Source organism: Nothobranchius furzeri, chromosome 10 (genome assembly GCF_043380555.1).
Source record: "Nothobranchius furzeri strain GRZ-AD chromosome 10, NfurGRZ-RIMD1, whole genome shotgun sequence".
NCBI lineage: Eukaryota > Metazoa > Chordata > Actinopteri > Cyprinodontiformes > Nothobranchiidae > Nothobranchius > Nothobranchius furzeri.
Genome location: NC_091750.1, coordinates 72,845,343 through 72,865,664, shown reverse-complemented (window position 1 = coordinate 72,865,664; position 20,322 = coordinate 72,845,343). Strand labels below are relative to the sequence as shown.

The 20,322-nt window shown below is 45.3% G+C and overlaps 1 protein-coding gene across 1 annotated transcript in view; it reads right to left on the bottom strand.

The window, feature by feature from the left end:
* LOC107397200 (polypeptide N-acetylgalactosaminyltransferase 10) overlaps positions 1 to 11,815 on the bottom strand; it is a 104,661-nt gene extending 92,846 nt beyond the window's left edge. The window contains exon 1 of the mRNA XM_015977125.3: positions 11,508 to 11,815. Within this exon, the coding sequence (XP_015832611.1) occupies positions 11,508 to 11,657 (150 nt within the window). The 5' untranslated portion in view covers positions 11,658 to 11,815. The remainder of the gene's footprint in view (positions 1 to 11,507) is intronic.
* Positions 11,816 to 20,322: the final 8,507 nt, after the last annotated feature.

The following is a 20,322-nucleotide window of genomic DNA, read 5'->3' as shown; positions in this document are numbered from 1 at the left end:
TCTTCTGCTATTGGCAACAGTTGGCCTCATTTCTCAGATGGACCCGTGGTTCTCTTATCAAACCTCTGTGGAGGCCGACAGCTACTATCTCACAGTCTGCTAATAAGTTACAGGCTTTCCTGCTGCGCCCATGTCCCTTAATCTCCATTTATAGCATCTCCTTGTCATTTAGGATATCAAATAAAGGGGGGGTGGGGGGGGGGTGCCAATAGTTAGAGCCGATGTGTGCTGAGTCAGCTGCCTTTATCGTCCCAACCGCTCTAGTATTCCAAGATAAGACGTAGAAGATGTCATCTGAGGATTTTGGTGGGAATTTATCAGCAGCCTAACAATTAAATGATAATGAATTAACTGTTTACAACATCTCTACTCCAGAAGCTGAGTGCCTCTCATCAACTCAAGCTTGTTATTCAGCAACTTTCATATGAATCAGTATTTTTTTGGTGTTAAGATGGTTTTGGTTTGGTCGTCCAGTCCAACGCTGAGCCGATACCAACTAACCTGTAGTGATCTGAATCCAGAACAGACCAGGTTTATCAGAAAAGCAAATAAATACTTCAATCAATGTCTGGACTCAGAATGAGCTCGTTTTCCACCTGTGACACTCTCCGAGCCTGATCACATTAGTGTGTTTCATAAAAAGTCAAGTTCATCTATAAAGCATGTTCATACGCCGGACTGCGAGGCCCAAGTGACGGACACACAAGCATAGGACACACAGTAGGACCAACATGGAAACAGTGATGCTCAAAACAGTAAAACAGCACAAAAAAGACGAAAAACCAGTAAAAGTAATTAAATATCTACACCAAAAGCTAAAGAAGAATTATGTTCTTAATGTTGACTTAAAAGTCGCAAGAGCAGGAACCTGCCTAATGTTCAAAGGCTAAATATTCACAATGCTGGAGCAGTAACAGGAAACGCACAATGTCCCCGAGATTTCAGTTCAACCGAAGGGAAATTAGTGGATTTCATCTTTGTCCCGTGATGTTGTCAAAGGTCTTAACTTATTCACTGCCGATGACAACTAAAGTCATCATTTGCATGTTTTTACTGTGTGGGCGTCGGAACGAGCCCCCGCACCATGAGAACAAACATCTCAGCTCTAAAGCCGATCTTCATACGCGTACATCACATGTCACATGATCAGTAAGCAGAACATCCATGTGTTAGGAGATCGTTTTGGGCTGTTGCTGTAAAAGAGTGGGCCCAAACCAGAAAAGCGTCTGCCGACCACAATTCAACAACAGATTATGAAAGAACGGATAACGCTCGAAACACGCGGATTCTTCCTGATGTAAGAGGTGAGTCTCTGCTTTGTTTTTGTTGTTTTGGCCATGACATCATCCTAGCGCGTAACGTTCTGTGACTCTTAAAAAAACAGTAAAATGGTGAGAAACGCTGGCAGCGAATGAGTTAAAGTTCTTTAAAGCAAGGATGTGTTTCCTTGGCGATTTGTAGCTTCTGTCTGTCAGCATGACTTAGGGTGCTTATGAGTATGGGTCCTCGCCGGTCTAGCAAGACCGCGTCCTTGAAGACCGCTAAAACCGGAAGTCAGCGGCTCTGAATTCGGACAGTCTAGCCTTCACCACAGTACTCGTCGCTGTGCTGTGACGTCATCGCACTCTTACAAGCATCCTTCCCGTGGATTCGGACACACCCTTAGAGTGAGTTGGTGATTTATGCCATGATTTGCTGTGGCAACATGTTAGCATTACTAGCACATGCTAGCCTAAAGCACCTACTTACTGGCTATGGGGAGCCATAAGCCACGCCCATCTACTTCTGGTCCGTGGATCCCCTATTGCTCCAAAAATAAATGGGAGTCTATGAGCCGATTGTTGTATGGAGTATAATCAGACAAACAGCATGTAGAGAAGAGGAAGAGGAGAAGAGGAAGGCCTGCAGGAGGCGCTGAGAAGAAGGAACAAGCGGACGGATGAAGACTGGGAGAAGAAAAGGTGACGTCATGACATCCAAGATGTATGGTCTCTTCGGGGCGCTGGAGAAGTAACAAGAAGAAGAGGAAGATCATGTGACCAGACGTGGAGTCCCAGAAGCGGGGGGGGGGGGATGTTGCCATGGAGATGACACCTGAAGAGTTAGTTGCCGAGTCTGTGAAGGAGATGGCCTTTGATGGGAAGAGTGTGTGAGGTAGAGAGATGGGAGAAAGCTTTTGCTTTGAGATTTTTGTCTGTGACAGTCTGACCTAGTGGCATTTTTGGAGAGCTTATTCACTTTTTAACCCGCTGTGTCGAGGTTTCATTTGGGTTATTATTCTTTTTTCATCTGTGTGAAATAAAACCTAGTTCCTCGGATTCGAGGAACGAAAAAGGGATTTACGAGTTGAGTCTCCTCCTGTCGGTAACCGAGCAAAGGTGAGATGCTGGTTGTAAATGCCATCCCTAGGTGTTATTGACATAAGTCGTTTCCTCCATCCTAGGCTACAGGTAAAGTCAGATGTCTCCTCAGCATAAAAGGAACAGCTGGCAAGAGTCTTAACCTGAAGTGTACATAAGCTTCATGGACTGAGGGTGTGTGTAGGTGTGTTTGTGGCTCCTTATTTCTACTTAAAGATATATTGGTCAGAATTAGAAGCCTTGGGTAATTTGGTGATTGCTAATCAACTAGGGCTGCAACAAACGATTATTTGGATAATCGATGAATCGGATGGGGTCTCGACACGATTAATCGATTAATCGGATTACATGGGGAAATTTTTTAAAACTGCTAGGGAAACGTTATTTCTCTCCTTCCTTCACTTTATTTAACACAACATTATTAGAAAACAGTTCAATAGCAGAAAAACAACATGCCATCACCTAAATTGTCTTATAAGGTGTATAGACAGAGACCCTAAGCTACATCTATCTGTGACCTAAAATGCTTGGTCCAATTAAACAGCTTAAGGGCAATTCTCATCTGTTTTGTTTGATCTCATCTGTTGACATTTATTATAACTGGGGATGTCAAACAACTAATTTTTAAATGTAATTAAACATAGGCTGTGAATTAATCAAAATTGATCACTATTTCCAAAAATGACTGAAAAAATAAGTTGTCCCACACTCCATGGAAACTTTCAGAGAATCCACAAATAGTGGCTTTCAAATGGTTTTGTTACTTTCTGCAAGTTTAGAAAAGAAGCAGATGAGACAGCATGTCTGATAATTTAGTTTTTCATCTGATAATATTAGAACATGTCAGTAATGCCTGAGGGGCTTTTATAAACACTGTATAACTAACACTACTGGAGAGGGTATGAATTACACAGAGGCTTCTGGGGAGCCCAGTTATGGGAGGGGGGGTGGGCATTTTGCCTTGGCCCCCAAAATGTCTTGAAACGGCCCTGGGTGTGTGACTGAGTGTTGAAGGTGACCTGAATAGTATCAAATTTATAAATATTACGTGTGTAACTTATTGTTTTATAGGTAAAAACGTGTAGTGGAGATAAATCTACCTACATTTTACTTTTCAACACTTTGTTTAGTTTTGTTGTTTTTATTGAACTATTTTCCTGTCCTGTCTGTCTCTCATCTTCCTGCATCTCCTCTTAATTCTCCAGAAAAACTGCTGCCTGGATTCTTACTTTTTCACCTCATCAGTTACTTCTGAGCAGCTCAAAGGGATCTCCTGACTGCAAAGCGCAGAGCGCGTTTTCGATGCTGCGTGAGGTGACATCACCAAAGCACAGGTGATGAGCTCCGCAGTAGCAGAGCGCTTCAGGCACAAATAAGACAGAAAATAGACAACATGTGCAGACATGAACGATCGTGTGCTAATTATAGTTTTTTGGTTGCGCCACTTTGAGAATGGACCGTGCGCTGGAAGCAGCTGCCTGGATCGCTGCGCAACAATGCGCTGTGCCGCTCTCTGTGCTCTCTGCTCAGAAGAGTCCAAAAATGATATAATATAGAAAACTTTTTTCCGGCTCCCCTACTGGATGTGTAGGATATACAGCTCCCCCATAATTCGATCCCTGCTCCTGGATGAAAAGCTGGACATTTTCATCAATACAAGAACCCGCAGTCCGGACGCGCCTGTCAGAGAGTGAAAAGTGGACACGTCCGGGGAAAACGGAACGTACGGTCGCCATAGTCCTCATAAAGCGGGAAATTATAGATACAGTATTTTGCTTGTGCCCTGGGCCCTTTAGAGTTCGTGGGCCCTGGGCAATTGCCCAGTTAATCCGGCCTTGGGCGGAACCGGTTCGCAGCAGCGCGAGTCCCCCCCCCACCCCCGCTCATCTAATAAGCGTCGCGCTCACGACTTTAGACTCTTTTGTTACGAGCTTAGGGCATGTCTAGCCTGTGTAATAATCCGGGACTTGGATGAATCACTTTTGAAAAGTTTTTAATTTACCCGGACACAGAGTTCTCTCCTTCCTCGCTGATGATCCCGACATGCTTGCGTTTAAGACGCTGCATCATCCCGTGCCATGCTAAGTCTGACCTAAACGTTGCAGGTAACGCATGTCTTCGCCTGATTTAACTGAAAATGCTCCCAAACTTAAAAAGGTTTTACTTTTTTGGCTGCTTCTGCCATGTTCCTCTTCCAAACAACTGCCGGTTCTCCCTCGCGCTGATCTGTATGCGCGCAACAGCTGGCGGGAAGGGGGGGCGCTTTTGGAAGAGTTGTGCGACAACGAATCGATGACGCAATTCGTTGCCAACGCTTTTAGTAATCGATTTTAATCGAATTTATCGATTCGTTGTTGCAGCCCTATAATCAACTCTCTACAAAGTAAGGGTGTTTGTTGGTAACTGATGCCACGCTCACTATACCAATTACAAGCCAAACCTTGAGATTTTAATAACATCTAGAAAAGTGGAGCTAGCCCGATAAATTGGCTTGTAACACCGATAAAAGTATTTTCTAATAATTTAACGTTATTCTAATAATTTCTAATCCTGTTTGATATGCGACATGTATTTAACACGTGATGTTCGGGAATTTTAAAGACAAGAAAGTGCATATTTTAGACGGGTGGCAAACGACTGCAAACACTAATTTAATTTAAGCATTTAAACACTAATGCTCTGTTTGAGGAATTTCAGTCTGGTTTTAGAGAGTATCACAGCACTGAAACTGCATTAGTGAGAGTTACAAATTATATTCTCATGGCCTCAGATAAGAATATTGTGTCTGTTCTAGTCTTGTTAGATCTCAGTGCTGCCTTTGACACAGTTGATCACAATGTTCTTTTAGAAAGACTTGAACATGTTGTAGGGATCAAAGGAACAGGGTTAGGCTGGTTTAAATCCTACCTGTCTGACAGATTTCATTTTGTAAATGTACATGACAAATCTTCTTCATACTCCAGGTTTACTTGCGGAGTACCACAGGGTTCAGTGCTTGGACCAATTCTTTTTACTATATATATATGCTCCCAATTGGTAAAATCATTAGACAACATGGGATAAACTTCCACTGTTATGCTGACGATACTCAGTTATATTTATCCATTAACCCTGATGAACCTAATCGGTTGGGTAGATTACAGGCTTGTCTTGAGGACATAAAAAATTGGATGACTCTAAACTTTTTGCTTTTAAATCAAGACAAGACGGAAGTTCTCATTTTTTGACCAGAAATCCAGAAAAGGAAATTGCTTAGCCAATCGCCTGACCTGAATGGCATTACATTAACCTCCGAGAACAAAGTAAGGAACCTTGGTGTTATCTTTGACCAGGACATGTCACTCAAATCCCAGGTTTCACAAGTTTGTAGGATTTCCTTTTTCCACCTTCGGAATATTGCTAAGATTAGAAGCATACTTTCCAGGAGTGATGCTGAAAAACTAGTTCATGCATTTATTACATCAAGACTGGATTACTGTAATTCATTACTCTCAGGAAGTCCACAGAATGTAGTTAAAAGTCTTCAGCTTGTCCAAAATGCTGCAGCTAGAGTTCTGATGAGAATTAAAAAGAGAGATCATATCTCTCCTGTCTTAGCTTCCCTACATTGGCTACCTGTTAAATTCAGAATAGAGTTTAAGATCCTTCTTCTCACATATAAAGCTCTTAATAATCAAGCCCCATCATACATCAATGATCTGATTGTTCCATACGTTCCTAACCGAGCATTTCGCTCTCAGACTGCAGGTCTACTGGTGGTTCCCAGAATATCTAAAATTAGGATGGGAGGCAGATCTTTTATGGGCCACTCCCATCTGTACCGGGTCGGCCCGGGCCGGGTAGTGTAGGTTGTTTACATATCTGGGTGGCCTGGTATTTTTCCGGGCCAACCAAGGCTCATTCTCAGCCCTCTTCTCGAGGGGGTCTGCTTCAGGCCGACCAGGGCCAACACAGCCACTGCTGACAGCAAATTCACACCTTCCATTAGAGCAAGCCTCTGATTGGTGGGTAGAATCAGCCCACATGGGCTTAAGACAAGGATGTGTGGAATCAACCGGGCCAGGCTGGGGCCGACTGGGGCTACCCGGCCCGGGCCGACCCGGTACAGATGGGAATGGCCCATAAGTTATCAGGCTCCTCTCCTGTGGAACCAGCTCCCGGCTTTAGTCCGTGAGGCAGACACCTTGTCTACTTTTAAGAATAGGCTCAAAACATTTTATTTGATAGGGCCTATGGTTAAAATCTGATGTTAGCCTAGATCTGGACAAGTGGGGGAGTAGAAGGAGGTGGCGTGTACAGTCGGTAAAGATGGCTCTCCCTTGCCCTGCCTCCAACATGCCTCCATCTAAATAGGATAGATTATCCAGAGTTATCTCTGTAGTTATGCTGCTATAGGCTTAGACTGCTGGAGGACACACTGACCACTTTTCACACTCTACTACTTTCTTCTACAATCTGCTCTTTAACTGTATTATTTTCTGCAATTTCAGCTGTTAACTTTATTTTCTCTCTAAGTGTTTTTCTCCCCAGAAGAAGCTACAACGACATTCTGCAGAGCTGTGGTGGCCTCATGGAGGGGGCCATCGTCTAGCACACTGCTGCTAACCACTAAAACATTCTCCCTCTCCTGATAATAACTTTTTGCTTTCCTTGACGTTTGATGTGCTAATACTAGTTTATCCGTTTATTATAGATCCACTAGGAAGAATACAATAGTTTATCTTTCACCAAATAGAATATTTACTAAGACATCACAATGTAACTATAGACACATTACTTGTCTGTGTGCGTGCGCGTGCGTGCGTGTGTGTGTGCGCGCGCTCTGTCTTCTCGATCCCCAGTGAGTCGTGGAGGATGGCTGCTTATACTGAGCCGGGATCCTCTGGAGGTTTCTTCCTGTTAAAAGGGAGTTTTCCTCTCCACTGTCGCTTTATGCTTGCTTAGTATGAGGATTGCTGTATAGTCACTGACACTAGTCAGTGACTTGATACAATTTGCTGGGTTCCTTATATAGGAAACATTATTTCTGATTGGCTTAATGAACTGTCCTTAATTGGAATGTTTATTATGTGAAGTGCCTTGAGACGACTCTTGTCGTGATTTGGCGCTATTTAAATAAACTTGAATTGAATTGAACACACGTCTCACCAAACTGACGTCATCCAACCCGACATGTAGAAGAGAAGATTCGTTTAGCTAGATTTGAATCCTTCTTCCAGGATGACAGAAGGAGAAAACCACCATAGATCAGGTCATGTGGTCCGTAGCAGTTACGCTGGGGGAGAAAAGACTCGCTGTGACGTCATACGTGACACGTCTGATTTGTAGTCATGCTAATTATGAACTTTAACAAGCTAATAAATCTCATATTACATGACAGACATGGTCGAAACTCACAGCACTCTTTATCATTTAAAGCAGGGATTCCCAAAGTGTGGTGCTCGCGCCCCTGGGGGTGCGCGAGCTGCCATTAGGGGGTGCGCGAGGTGAAAAGTGTAATGGCTGCGGAGCTCAGAGAAGTCTGTCATATGTCACCATTAGCGTAGAAACTCATTTGTGGGTGGGCCAAAGAAAAACTAAGTGGGCCCAATAAATGTAAGTGAAAACAAGTATATTTTTGCGCGCGTGCGCGTGTCCTCCACATGTGTCCTAGCTTCATAATAATAATAATGCACCGAGCTTCAGCACTCTGGCCTGCGCACGCCGATATGTTCCGTATTTGATCATTTTTAACGGTGTTGGAGAAATCAGAAGGTGGCGAGTCATTCTGGCAGATTGTCATTAACACCTGTCTCATGCAGGTGTTCTGACGTTGTAAACCTCACACACAGAACATTGTGGATGTAACAAAATAACAAGAAATGATTCCCATTCAGGCTATTGACAGCGCGCTGAAGATCAGAAGTTCAGAGTGCGTCTGTCAGAGGTCAGACGCGATCCAGCCGAACCACGGCTCACGGGTGCACAAGTGAGCACATCTGGGCTGGGCAGAAGTCATTTTACAACATTGGTTTAAATAGTGCGAGACGCGGTGACTTGAGCGGCTGTGCCGCGCGCGCGCACACACACACACACACAGTTTCAATAAGCGCGCACGCTGCTTTAACTCCGGCCCGCCGTCAGACTGAAGGCAGAAATGAACGCTGCCTCCACCGTGATAAAAACTTTTAAGAGGCTATTTTTCATTCAAGGTCAAATTAAGATATCAGCTTCTGGGATGAGTCGGGTCCGCTCCAGCCAGTGACTCCTCATGAACCTGACCACAAGTCCTGTTACTGCAGCATTTGTTATTCCAGTCCGCATGACAGCGGATCGCAGTTTCAGCCACACCATAAAACAGCAATAAGTCGGTCTGAGGTAAAAGTGAACCTCATGGCTATATCTTGTCCCCTATTGACATTTGATTACGCACAAGCAGGTGATCAGCTCAGGTTTACGCAGAGCAGAAGGAAGGAGAGCGCTCTGGCCGCACAGGTTAAACGTTTCAACTTTAAGAAAACTGTTAAATTGCATTGTTGATGTGCTACCTGGGCACTCTAAATATTTATTTAAAATGAAATCAAAGGAAATTGCAATGGTATCGAATGTTTATTAATTACTATTTAAAAAATGAAAGTGATGGGGAATTTTTTTAACCCTGTCTGTTTAGCTTGACATCTGATATATATATATATATATATATATATATATATATATATATATATATATATACATGGTCGGGACATAGAAGGGGGTGCGCGGCTAAATAAGTTTGGGAACCACTGATTTAAAGTGGAGAACAACATATGTGTGATTCAGGGACCAGAAAAAAACTTTTGCTGCCCCGTTCAGGGAATCGTGTGCCGACCGGAAGGGGAGCAGCCTTAGGCTCCGTGTTGCTATTTACTCTTCCAGGTCTTTTTTAATAGGAAACTCCTCAGGTTGCACTGCTTATTGACAAAAATGAGCAAATAATCTTGATAAAATTAAAGGATTTTTTCCCATTTTGCCCACTGTGTAACCATGACGACAATAACAGCATTTTAATTTTAGCAGGTCGGCTAAAAGTTAAGCATACTCATGGTGGCGTTATGACGAGTCACCATTTATTTCACCCTGTAAGTCTAATGTACTCTGCATGGGGTCAAAGGTCACCTCAACTGAAAGTTTTGGTTCTTCTGAACATAAACATCCCACTTAATCATCATCTAACAAGATGAGGCTCTAGGCAGCTGACTGGAGCTAGACACCAGTTAGACCTCCATGACTGACTTAGGGGGTCCACATCGGGGACCTGGCCCCAGCTTTTGGGAACACCTCATGTAAAAGTAGTGACTTTGTCCACAAATCGTTCTAATCAAAATAAAACGTGAATTCAACTTCAGGATGTTTTAAGTGACTGGGAGGTAAACAGGTGGTGACTGTTCCTGACTAAACCCTGTCAGCCACCATGCTTGCTGCTTGTTCTCTCCTGCACCTCCTGCAGAAGCACCTCATGTAGCAACACCTCCTGCAGAAGCACCTCATGTAGCAACACCTCCTGCAGAAGACCCTCATGTAGCAACACCTCCTGCAGAAGCACCTCATGTAGCAACACCTCCTGCAGAAGCACCTCATGTAGCAACACCTCCTGCAGAAGCACCTCATGTAGCAACACCTCCTGCAGAAGCACCTCATGTAGCAACACCTCCTGCAGAAGCACCTCATGTAGCAACACCTCCTGCAGAAGCACCTCATGTAGCAACACCTCCTGCAGAAGCACCTCATGTAGCAACACCTCCTGTAGAAACACATCCTGCAGAAGGAGCACCTCCCGTAGAAGCACCTCCTGTAGCAACACATCCTGTAGCAACACCTCCTGTAGAAGGAGCACCTCATGTAGCAACACCTCCTGCAGAAGACCCTCATGTAGCAACACCTCCTGCAGAAGCACCTCATGTAGCAACACCTCCTGCAGAAGCACCTCCTGTAGCAACACCTCCTGCAGAAGCACATCATGTAGCAACACCTCCTGCAGAAGCACCTCATGTAGCAACACCTCCTGCAGAAGACCCTCATGTAGCAACACCTCCTGCAGAAGCACCTCATGTAGCAACACCTCCTGCAGAAGCACCTCGTGTAGCAACACCTCCTGCAGAAGCACCTCATGTAGCAACACCTCCTGCAGAAGTAGCACCTCCCGTAGAAGCACCTCCCGTAGCAACACCTCCTGTAGCAACACATCCTGTAGAAGGAGCACCTCCTGTAGAAGCACTTCCTGTAGCAATACATCCTGTAGCAACACCTCCTGTAGCAACACATCCCATAGAAGGAGCACCTCCTGTAGCAACACATCCTGTAGCAACACCTCCTGTAGCAACACATCCCATAGAAGGAGCACCTCCTGTAGCAACACATCCTGCAGAAGAAGCACCTCCCGTAGAAGCACCTTCTGCTGCAGCACCTCCCGTAGAAGCACCCTCTGCTGCAGCACCTCCTGCAGAAGAAGCACCTCCTGCAGCAACACATCCTGCAGAAGAAGCCCCTCCTGTAGAGGGAGCACCTCCTGCAGCAACACCTCCTGCAGAAAAAGCACCTCCTGCAGCAACACATCCTGCAGAAAAAGCACCTCCTGCAGCAACACATCCTGCAGAAGAAGCCCCTCCTGTAGAGGGAGCACCTCCTGCAGCAACACCTCCTGCAGAAAAAGCACCTCCTGCAGCAACACATCCTGTAGAAGGAGCACCTCTCGTAGAAGCACCTTCTGCTGCAGCACCTCCTGCATCAGCACCTCCTGTAGAAGCACAGCCTGCAGAAGAAGCACCTCCTGTAGAGGGAGCACCTCCTGCAGCAACACCTCATGTAACAACACCTCCTGCAGAAGAAGCACCTCTTGCTTCACGTGTAAACAACTTCCTGAAGTTTCCGTGAGCGTGAGTCAGCGTCACGCCTAGCTCCGGTGAGACACGTGGCTGATCCTGGTCTGTGACGCTGGTACCGGGCGGGTCAGACCGGGTAAATCCCGCTCCGTGAGTGTAGGAATGGAGCCTAAATGACGTCCAAAGCAGCAACTACCGGGTGTGTTTGTTTCCAGTCTCCAGAACACACCGAGCGGAGCCAAACTAAACACCGAACTCTTCACCCAGCGCCATTACACCGACAACCCGCCGAGCCCAGATCCCCACATACCTGTACCAGAGGGATGTCCGCCGCGTCGGGCGAGGAGTTGTCGAACACTCGGTCCCGGTAGAGCGACCAGAGCCCGACGTTCGGGAGGAAGAGCAGAGCCGCCACGAGCAGCCCGGCGACCTGCAGCAGCCGCTTCTGTTTCCGCCTCATGTCTGCGTGTGGAGCGGCGGCGGCGGAGCTTCGAACCAGCGAATCCCGGGAGCTCGCGTCTCCGAGCGGACTCAACTTTCACTCCGGCTCGGGGGACGGACACCGGCGCTGTGACGCTCCGCGGCTCGGCTGGAGGCTCCCCGCTAGGGGGCGCAGCGCGGTCACACCGGGTGGGGGTGGTGGGGGTTGAAGCCTATAACAACCATGATAATAACAACAAACATTTTCATCAATAATAAACATTAAAGCGTGTTTAAAGGAAACCACGCGACCACTTTTTACTTTGTGGAATAAATATGAAAATTATTTATGACTTTGTGGGAAACTCATAATTATGACGTTCATTCGTGGACAGGTGAGTCGTCTCTTAGCAGCAGGACAGCCGTGGACAGGTGAATTGTCTCTTATGAGCAGGACAGCCGTGGACAGGTGAGTCGTCTCTTAGGAGCAGGACAGCCCTGGACAGGTGAGTTGTCTCTTAGCAGCAGGACAGCCGTGGACAGGTGAATTGTCTCTTATGAGCAGGACAGCCGTGGACAGGTGAGTCGTCTCTTAGCAGCAGGACAGCCGTGGACAGGTGAATTGTCTCTTATGAGCAGGACAGCCGTGGACAGGTGAGTTGTCTCTTAGGAGCAGGACAGCCGTGGACAGGTGAGTTGTCTCTTAGGAGCAGGACAGCCGTGGACAGGTGAGGCGTCTCTTAGCAGCAGGACAGCCGTGGACAGGTGAGTTGTCTCTTAGGAGCAGGACAGCCGTGGACAGGTGAGGCGTCTCTTAGCAGCAGGACAGCCGTGGACAGGTGAGTTGTCTCTTATGAGCAGGACAGCCGTGGACAGGTGAGTTGTCTTAGGAGCAGGACAGCGCTGGACAGGTGAGTCGTCTCTTAGGACCAGGACAGCCATGGACAGGTGAGTCGTCTCTTAGGATCAGGACAGCCATGGACAGGTGAGTCATCTCTTAGCAGCAGGACAGCCGTGGACAGGTGAGCCGTCTCTTATGAGCAGGACAGCCGTGGACAGGTGAGTTGTCTCTTATGAGCAGGACAGCCGTGGACAGGTGAGTCGTCTCTTAGGAGCAGGACAGCGCTGGACAGGTGAGTCGTCTCCTATGAGCAGGACAGCCGTGGACAGGTGAGTCATCTCTTATGAGCAGGACAGCCGTGGACAGGTGAGTCGTCTCAGGATTGTTGATTTTGGTGACATCTGCACCGGTGAGGGAGTAGCTGCTCATATCTTGTAGAAAAACGACAACAAAGGTGATTCTGATTATCTTTTCCTTTTAACGGATGAATCTGTGTCTGTAAACGGATTCTTTTCTTCTCTAACGGCTAACGGACTGAATTCTTTGCTACAAGAGGAGGTTCATCTCTGAACTGCTGTGAAATCACCACTGCTGGATTTGTTTCATTATTCCTCCTGCTGGAATATTTATTCCCCACTCAGATGCAGGGCTGCTGCTTCTGCAGGTGTTTAAACGTTTGGCCGTTTGGCTGCTGTGCTGGGCTGTTGTTAGCTCAGTAAACCCATTGATTCATTTGATGGTTTTTCTCTGCTGAGGGTTGAGGCTGTGTCAGCGAGATGTTGCTGAGAGAATGAGGCTCAATTTGGACGTTTCAGGCTTTTTTTTCTGCAATTTTCTCCTTGTTTTCTGTCTGTTTTCACTGGTGCATGAAAGAGCTGCTCAGGGGAAACGGGACAGGTTTCCACAGGAAACAAACCGCATCTAAGACTGCTGAATGTGTTTTCCGCAGTGGACTTCCCAGAAAGTTCAGCCCAAGGTCAGAGGTCAAAGGAGTGACCAAAACCAGAAGAGCTCCATCTCCAGAGGCTTCAGCTGCTGAGTTAACAGAGCGACCAACAACCACCGACATTCCAACATGAAGATAAAATCCCTCCAGAAATGATCCTTATCTGTGGTCAACCCTAGAGAGGAGGTGGAGAGCTCTGAGCTCAAGGTAGAGCTCCTGCTGCTCATCATCATCATCTTCTGGATGATTTCTGAGCGTGACCCACGGGCGGAGGCCCATTGAGTCCTTCCTGACCCCATAAGGGAATCAGCCCATTTGTGGGAATTATCCGAGGCCTTTCCGTTTCTGAATCGTGGCCAAAAATCTCATCGACAACCCTCTGCAGTCTGGTTCAGTCATTCGTGTTTTTATCACAGCGTGCTCAAATGAAACATTCTCTAATTGAAAGGCATCGCTGAGACATAAAAACACATTTTCACAAATCAATGGCTTTCATTCACCTGGCTCCATGGAAGCATGGTCCATCAGAACGGACTCATAGTTCATCAGAGGAGCCGGATGCTGCGGCGAACGCTGTTAACGGCTTTCAGCTCAGCAGATAATCATCAGTGTGTCTCTGAGGGAATTCCAGCGCGCTGACAGGATGCTCGGCAAATTACCTCGACTTTTCTTTCTGCGACCTCTTTCAAATCCACACTGAGGCCGCGATGCAAACAGGAGGAGTTTTAAAGTGGAGCGCTGCTCAATCAACATGAATCCCACCATGCAGGAGTCATCCGTGATTCATGCTGGAAGACGCTGAACAGATTGACTTGTCACAACTGAGGCGGCAGCAGACGAGAGGAACGAGCTCTCATCTGTCCCAGTCCTGACCAGGAGCAGAGGAAGGCAGGATGAGTTCATCCGGAGCTGAGTACGTTTGTTCAGGCGTCTGACCTTCCACCGAGGCGAGTGTCGACGTGTCTGCTCGTCAAACAGCGACGAGCAGACACGGGTGGTGTTTTCTCATACTAACGACAGAAGAGTCTGACGTATCAGAACACATCAGTAATACGCCTTCCTGCATGACGTCTGGTACCAAACGAAGCTGGAGAACCACAGCTGGACTCGGGAGGATCCGACCACGAACATCTGCTCCAAACTAAAGACACAGAAGCAGAAAAAGAAGTAAAGTCTGTGAACGGCAGGTTTGGTGATCCTGGACAAAGGTCCAACCCTGTCTCTCCAGGCTGTGCTCATAAGCCCCCCTCCCAAAGAAAACAATGAATAAAACCACAGGAGAGTGCCAGACCCAGCAGATGCCACAATCTGCTGAAGGCTCTCAGGCATCCAGGTCATGGTACATCATGGTGGTGTGGAGGGGGAGGGCCGATCAGAGGGCAGCGTGATGGAAGGATCCGGATCCAGTCGTTAAGAACGGGACATTCACAATGGTCGAGTGAGGGTTTTCCAGGATTGTACGTTTCAGAAACAATTAAAAATCTTTTTTTTTGTGACAAAAATATAATTTGAATCGGTGTGTGACGAGCATTTCAAGCAACCTTCAACAACCCGCAGAACCCTCTGATATTTTCTGTAATTTGTTCTATTTACCTCTGATTAAATATTAAAATAAAACCACACAAAATAAAAGGGAAGGGAGCCTGAAAGCTTTGTGGTCTTGCCCTACTCACCCTAATGTTTGTATTTTCATAAACCTGCTCACACACACACACACACCCATCTACTCTACGTGAGCTCATAAACTCTCTCCTAAAAGCGTCTTATAATTAAAACACGTGGAGTAAAAGTCTTTTAGAGAAAGGATAGAATTAAAGTCTTGACCATCGTAAAGCTCTTTAACGATCTACGTTATCCGTTTATAATCCCGTTAAACTCCCGCAGCGCTCCCTGAATGCTCGCACACCGTCTTTGTGATGATTGTGTGTGTGTGCACTAGTGCACCGTTATCGGCTACAGTCCAGTGTGCTGCACCGCTGTGGAAAGTGTGTAAAACACACGTCTAACCCGACACCGTGTTTCGTGTTTGGTTTTAATCCGCTCATGTGGAGCAGAATTCCCTCCCGCCGTGAAACTAATCAATGATAACCGGATGTCTCTCAGGAGCAGTGCAGTAAAATGTTAAGTGTGTTGCTGACTCCGCATGTCAAACATGTTCCTGCAAACAGCAACAGCACCCATCAACGCTGCAGCTGTTTGTCTAAATGCAGGATAAATGTTATGGTAAAGCTGTCTGATGCGTGAATTATTAAAGCCCGGGGGCCATTTTCTTTCTTGTTTAAGCATGAAAACGTTTAGATGGTTTTTCAGAGGTACGTGCATGTTTAGTAGTTGTGTTGGGTTCAAATGAATGCTTCAATAAGAAGAAGAATGAATGATTTTTAAAGTGTTAGAAGATTTTCTAAAGATCAGAAACCACTGGCATGTTGATAAAATATCTCAGACTTACCGATGTTGGTCCTAAGGGGTGTGGTGTGCACCAAATACACAACCCCACACACGATCCAGCTTCACGCACCAACATTCCTCGGTCAGACAGGAAATCTCACCAAACCTCTGGAGATCAAACGTGAGGAGCAGCCTGCACCGTGCTTCCATCCCCTCGCTTTTCGATTGGCTACACATCACCATCAGCAGGGAACACACTTGTTGGTCCTTCATGTTGGACCAAGACAATCCAACATGTTGAATATCCCAGATGTATGATCTGCCTCTGAACAGGATTGGGTCAAAAACTGTAAAAATGGCATAAATATCAGGCTGAGTGAACCCAACTTTAACCTTTGCATCTCCAAAGGAACGTGTGGTCCCCGCTGTGAGTCTGATGATAGAAATCAAACTGTGCGACTCACAGCTGCAGCAGAAATAAAAGACCAACATCTGAAAGAGACCAAGAGAGATTTCATTGTTAAACTCCAAAGCAAAGGCCAGGAGAAGGATGAAGGACGTCTCCGGGTGTCCTCATGGTTGGATGGTCGTAGCAGCAGTCAGGCTGCACGACTTTCCAGGGAACATCTGGAACACCTTGGAATTTGAGAGTTGACTCGTTGGAGTCATCATGAAGGTCCGGAGACGGTGAAGTTTGTTTGGATGTGCTGGCAGATCACAAACCTTTTTAAACCTTAAACTTCAGGTTTTTTTTCACAACTTCTCGTTTTCTGGAAATAAAACGCATTTTTAGCAAAAAAACAATCAGTTGTTAAAGAATAACTGCCAACTCTGTTTCTGCTTTTCTAAATGAATTCACTTTCTCAGACTCACAAAGTTATAATGGTCTCATTACATTTAACATTATGTCACATCGAGTGAACCCGTCCTAAGGTCCTGAAGTACGGGAGCACTAGCCTGACTGAAGGAGGTGGTCTGCACAGCCGTTGCTCCGGATCTGGAAGGTTTTTGTCTCCCAACGATGCTTCTCTAACTACCCCATGGTAATCTGAAACCAAACCAAGACTCGTCTAAAGTAATCTGAACATTAAACCTAAATCCAGAGATCAGGGATCTACTTTGTTTTGTTTGTTTGTTCGATTCTTTTACAGGCAGAAAAAGCTCAAAAGGTTCTTTTGTCCCCCAAAAAACAAAACTCCAATGCTGAAAAGCCACAACTGTCACTGGGATCACGTCTGAAGATGGTTACAGCTTTTTATACAAACTGAAAGATGGTGTCCTATGAAGCATCTGCACCCCCCAGACTTCTTCACGAGTTAAAAAGCAACATTCACCTGTAGAGTGAATCCAGTTTAAGGAATTAATCCTAAATCATTGCTTTGGTGGAAGCTGAGGAGTTTATTTTTATCCTCTACACGTTCTTCCCTGAAGCCAGCTGTTCATTAAACCTTAATAATCTGATGGATGTCGGTCCAGTGAAAACGCTTTAGGGGAAACACCTGATAACATCACTGCTGGGGGCGGAGCACCTGGTAGGGAAGCAGATTCTAGTCTGAGGGTTCTAGACCTGACCTGTGTGGAAGGGTTCAAGGATGGATGGATGGATTAAAGAATTAAGACCATTAGTCATCATCACACACTGGTGAAAGTTGTTCTCCACATTTGACCCATCCCCTGGGGGAGCAATGAGCTTCAGACACGGCCACACATGGGAACTATTTGGCGGTTTAACCCCACAATCCAACCCCTTAAAGCTGACTATCAAGCAGGGAGGCGTTGGGTCCCATTTGTAAAGTCTTTGGGATAACCCAACTGGGATTTGATCCCACATCCTCACAGTCTAAGGCTGGACACATACCATAGGCCACTGAGCTGGATGGATGGATGGATGATAGATGGAAGGATGATAGATGGATGGATGATGGATGATAGATGGATGGATGATGGATAATAGATGACAGATGGATAGATGATGGATAACTGAATGGTAGATGGATGGATGATGGATGAATGATAAATGGATGGATGACTGGATTATACATGGATGGATGATGGGTGGATGGATGGATGGTGGATAATAGATGACAGATGGATGATGGGTGACTGGATGGTAGATGGAAGGATGAATGATAAATGGTTGGATGACTGGATGATACATGGATGGATGACGGGTGGATGGATGGAGGATAATAGATGATAGATGGAAGGATGATAGATGGATGGATGATGGATGGATGATGGATGGATGGATGATGCATAATAGATGACAGATGGATGGATGATGGATGAATGATAAATGGATGGATGACTGGATGATACATGGATGGATGATGGGTGGATGGACGGATGGATGGATGGATGGTGGATAATAGATGATAGATGGATGATGGATGGATAATAAATGGATGGGTGATGGATACTAGATGCTAGATGGATGGATGGATGATAAATGGATGGGTGATGGATAATAGATGATAGATGGATGGATGATGGATGAATGATAAATGGATGGATGACTGGATGATACATGGATGGATGACGGGTGGATGGATGGAGGATAATAGATGATAGATGGATGGATGATGGATGATAGATGGATGGATGATGGATGATATATGGATGGATAATAGATGATAAATGGATGGATGACTGGATGATACATGGATGGATGATGGGTGGATGGATGGAGGATAATAGATGATAGATGGATGGATGATGAATGAATGATAAATGGATGGATGGCTGGATGATACATGGATGGATGATGGTTGGATGGACGGATGGATGGATGGGTGGTGGTGGATGATACATGGATGGATGATGGTTGGATGGATGGATAATAGATGATAGATGGATGATGGATGGATGATAAATGGATGGGTGATGGATAATAGATGATAAATGGATGGATGATGGATGGATGATAAATGGATGGGTGATGGATAATAGATGATAGATGGATGGATGATGGATGATAGATGGATGGATGGATAATAGATGGATGGATGATGGATGATAGATGGATGGATAATAGATGGATGGATGATGGATGATAGATGGATGGATAATAGATGATAAATGGATGGATGATGGATGATAGATGGATGGATGGATGGATGATGGATGGATAATAAATGATAGATGGATGGATGATGGATGATGGATGATAGATGGAAGGATAATAGATGATAGATGGATGGATGATGGATGATAGATGGATGGATGATGGATGATAGATGGATGGATGACTGGATGATAGATGGATGGATGATGGATGATAGATGGAAGGATAATAGATGATAGATGGATGGATGATGGATGATAGATGGATGGATGATGGATGATAGATGGATGGATGATGGATGATAGATGGAAGGATAATAGATGATAGATGGATGGATGATGGATGATAGATGGATGGATGATGGATGATAGATGGAAGGATAATAGATGATAGATGGATGGATGATGGATGATAGATGGATGGATGATGGATGATAGATGGAAGGATAATAGATGATAGATGGATGGATGATGGATGATAGATGGATGGATGGATAATAGATGATAGATGGATGGATGATGGATGATAGATGGATGGATAATAGATGATAAATGGATGGATGATGGATGGATAATAGATGATAGATGGATGGATGATGGATGATAGATGGAAGGATGATGGATGATGGATGGATAATAGATGATAGATGGATGGATGATGGATGATGGATGGATAATAGATGATAGATGGATGGATGATGGATGATAGATGGAAGGATAATAGATGATAGATGGATGGATGATGGATGATAGATGGATGGATGGATGATGGATGATGGATGGATAATAGATGATAGATGGATGGATGATGGATGATAGATGGAAGGATAATAGATGATAAATGGATGGATGATGGATGACAGATGGATGGATAATAGATGATAAATGGATGGATGATGGATGATAGATGGATGGATGGATGATGGATGATGGATGGATAATAGATGATAGATGGATGGATGATGGATGATAGATGGATGGATAATAGATGATAAATGGATGGATGATAGATGGATGGATGGATGGATGGATGATGGATGATGGATGGATAATAGATGATAGATGGATGGATGATGGATGATAGATGGAAGTATAATAGATGATAGATTGATGGATGATGGATGATAGATGGATGGATGATGGATGATAGATGGAAGGATAATAGATGATAGATGGATGGATGATGGATGATAGATGGAAGGATAATAGATGATAGATGGATGGATGACTGGATGATACATGGATGGATGATGGGTGGATGGATGGATGGTGGATAATAGATGACAGATGGATGATGGGTGACTGGATGGTAGATGGAAGGATGAATGATAAATGGTTGGATGACTGGATGATACATGGATGGATGACGGGTGGATGGATGGAGGATAATAGATGATAGATGGAAGGATGATAGATGGATGGATGATGGATGGATGATGGATGGATGGATGATGCATAATAGATGAC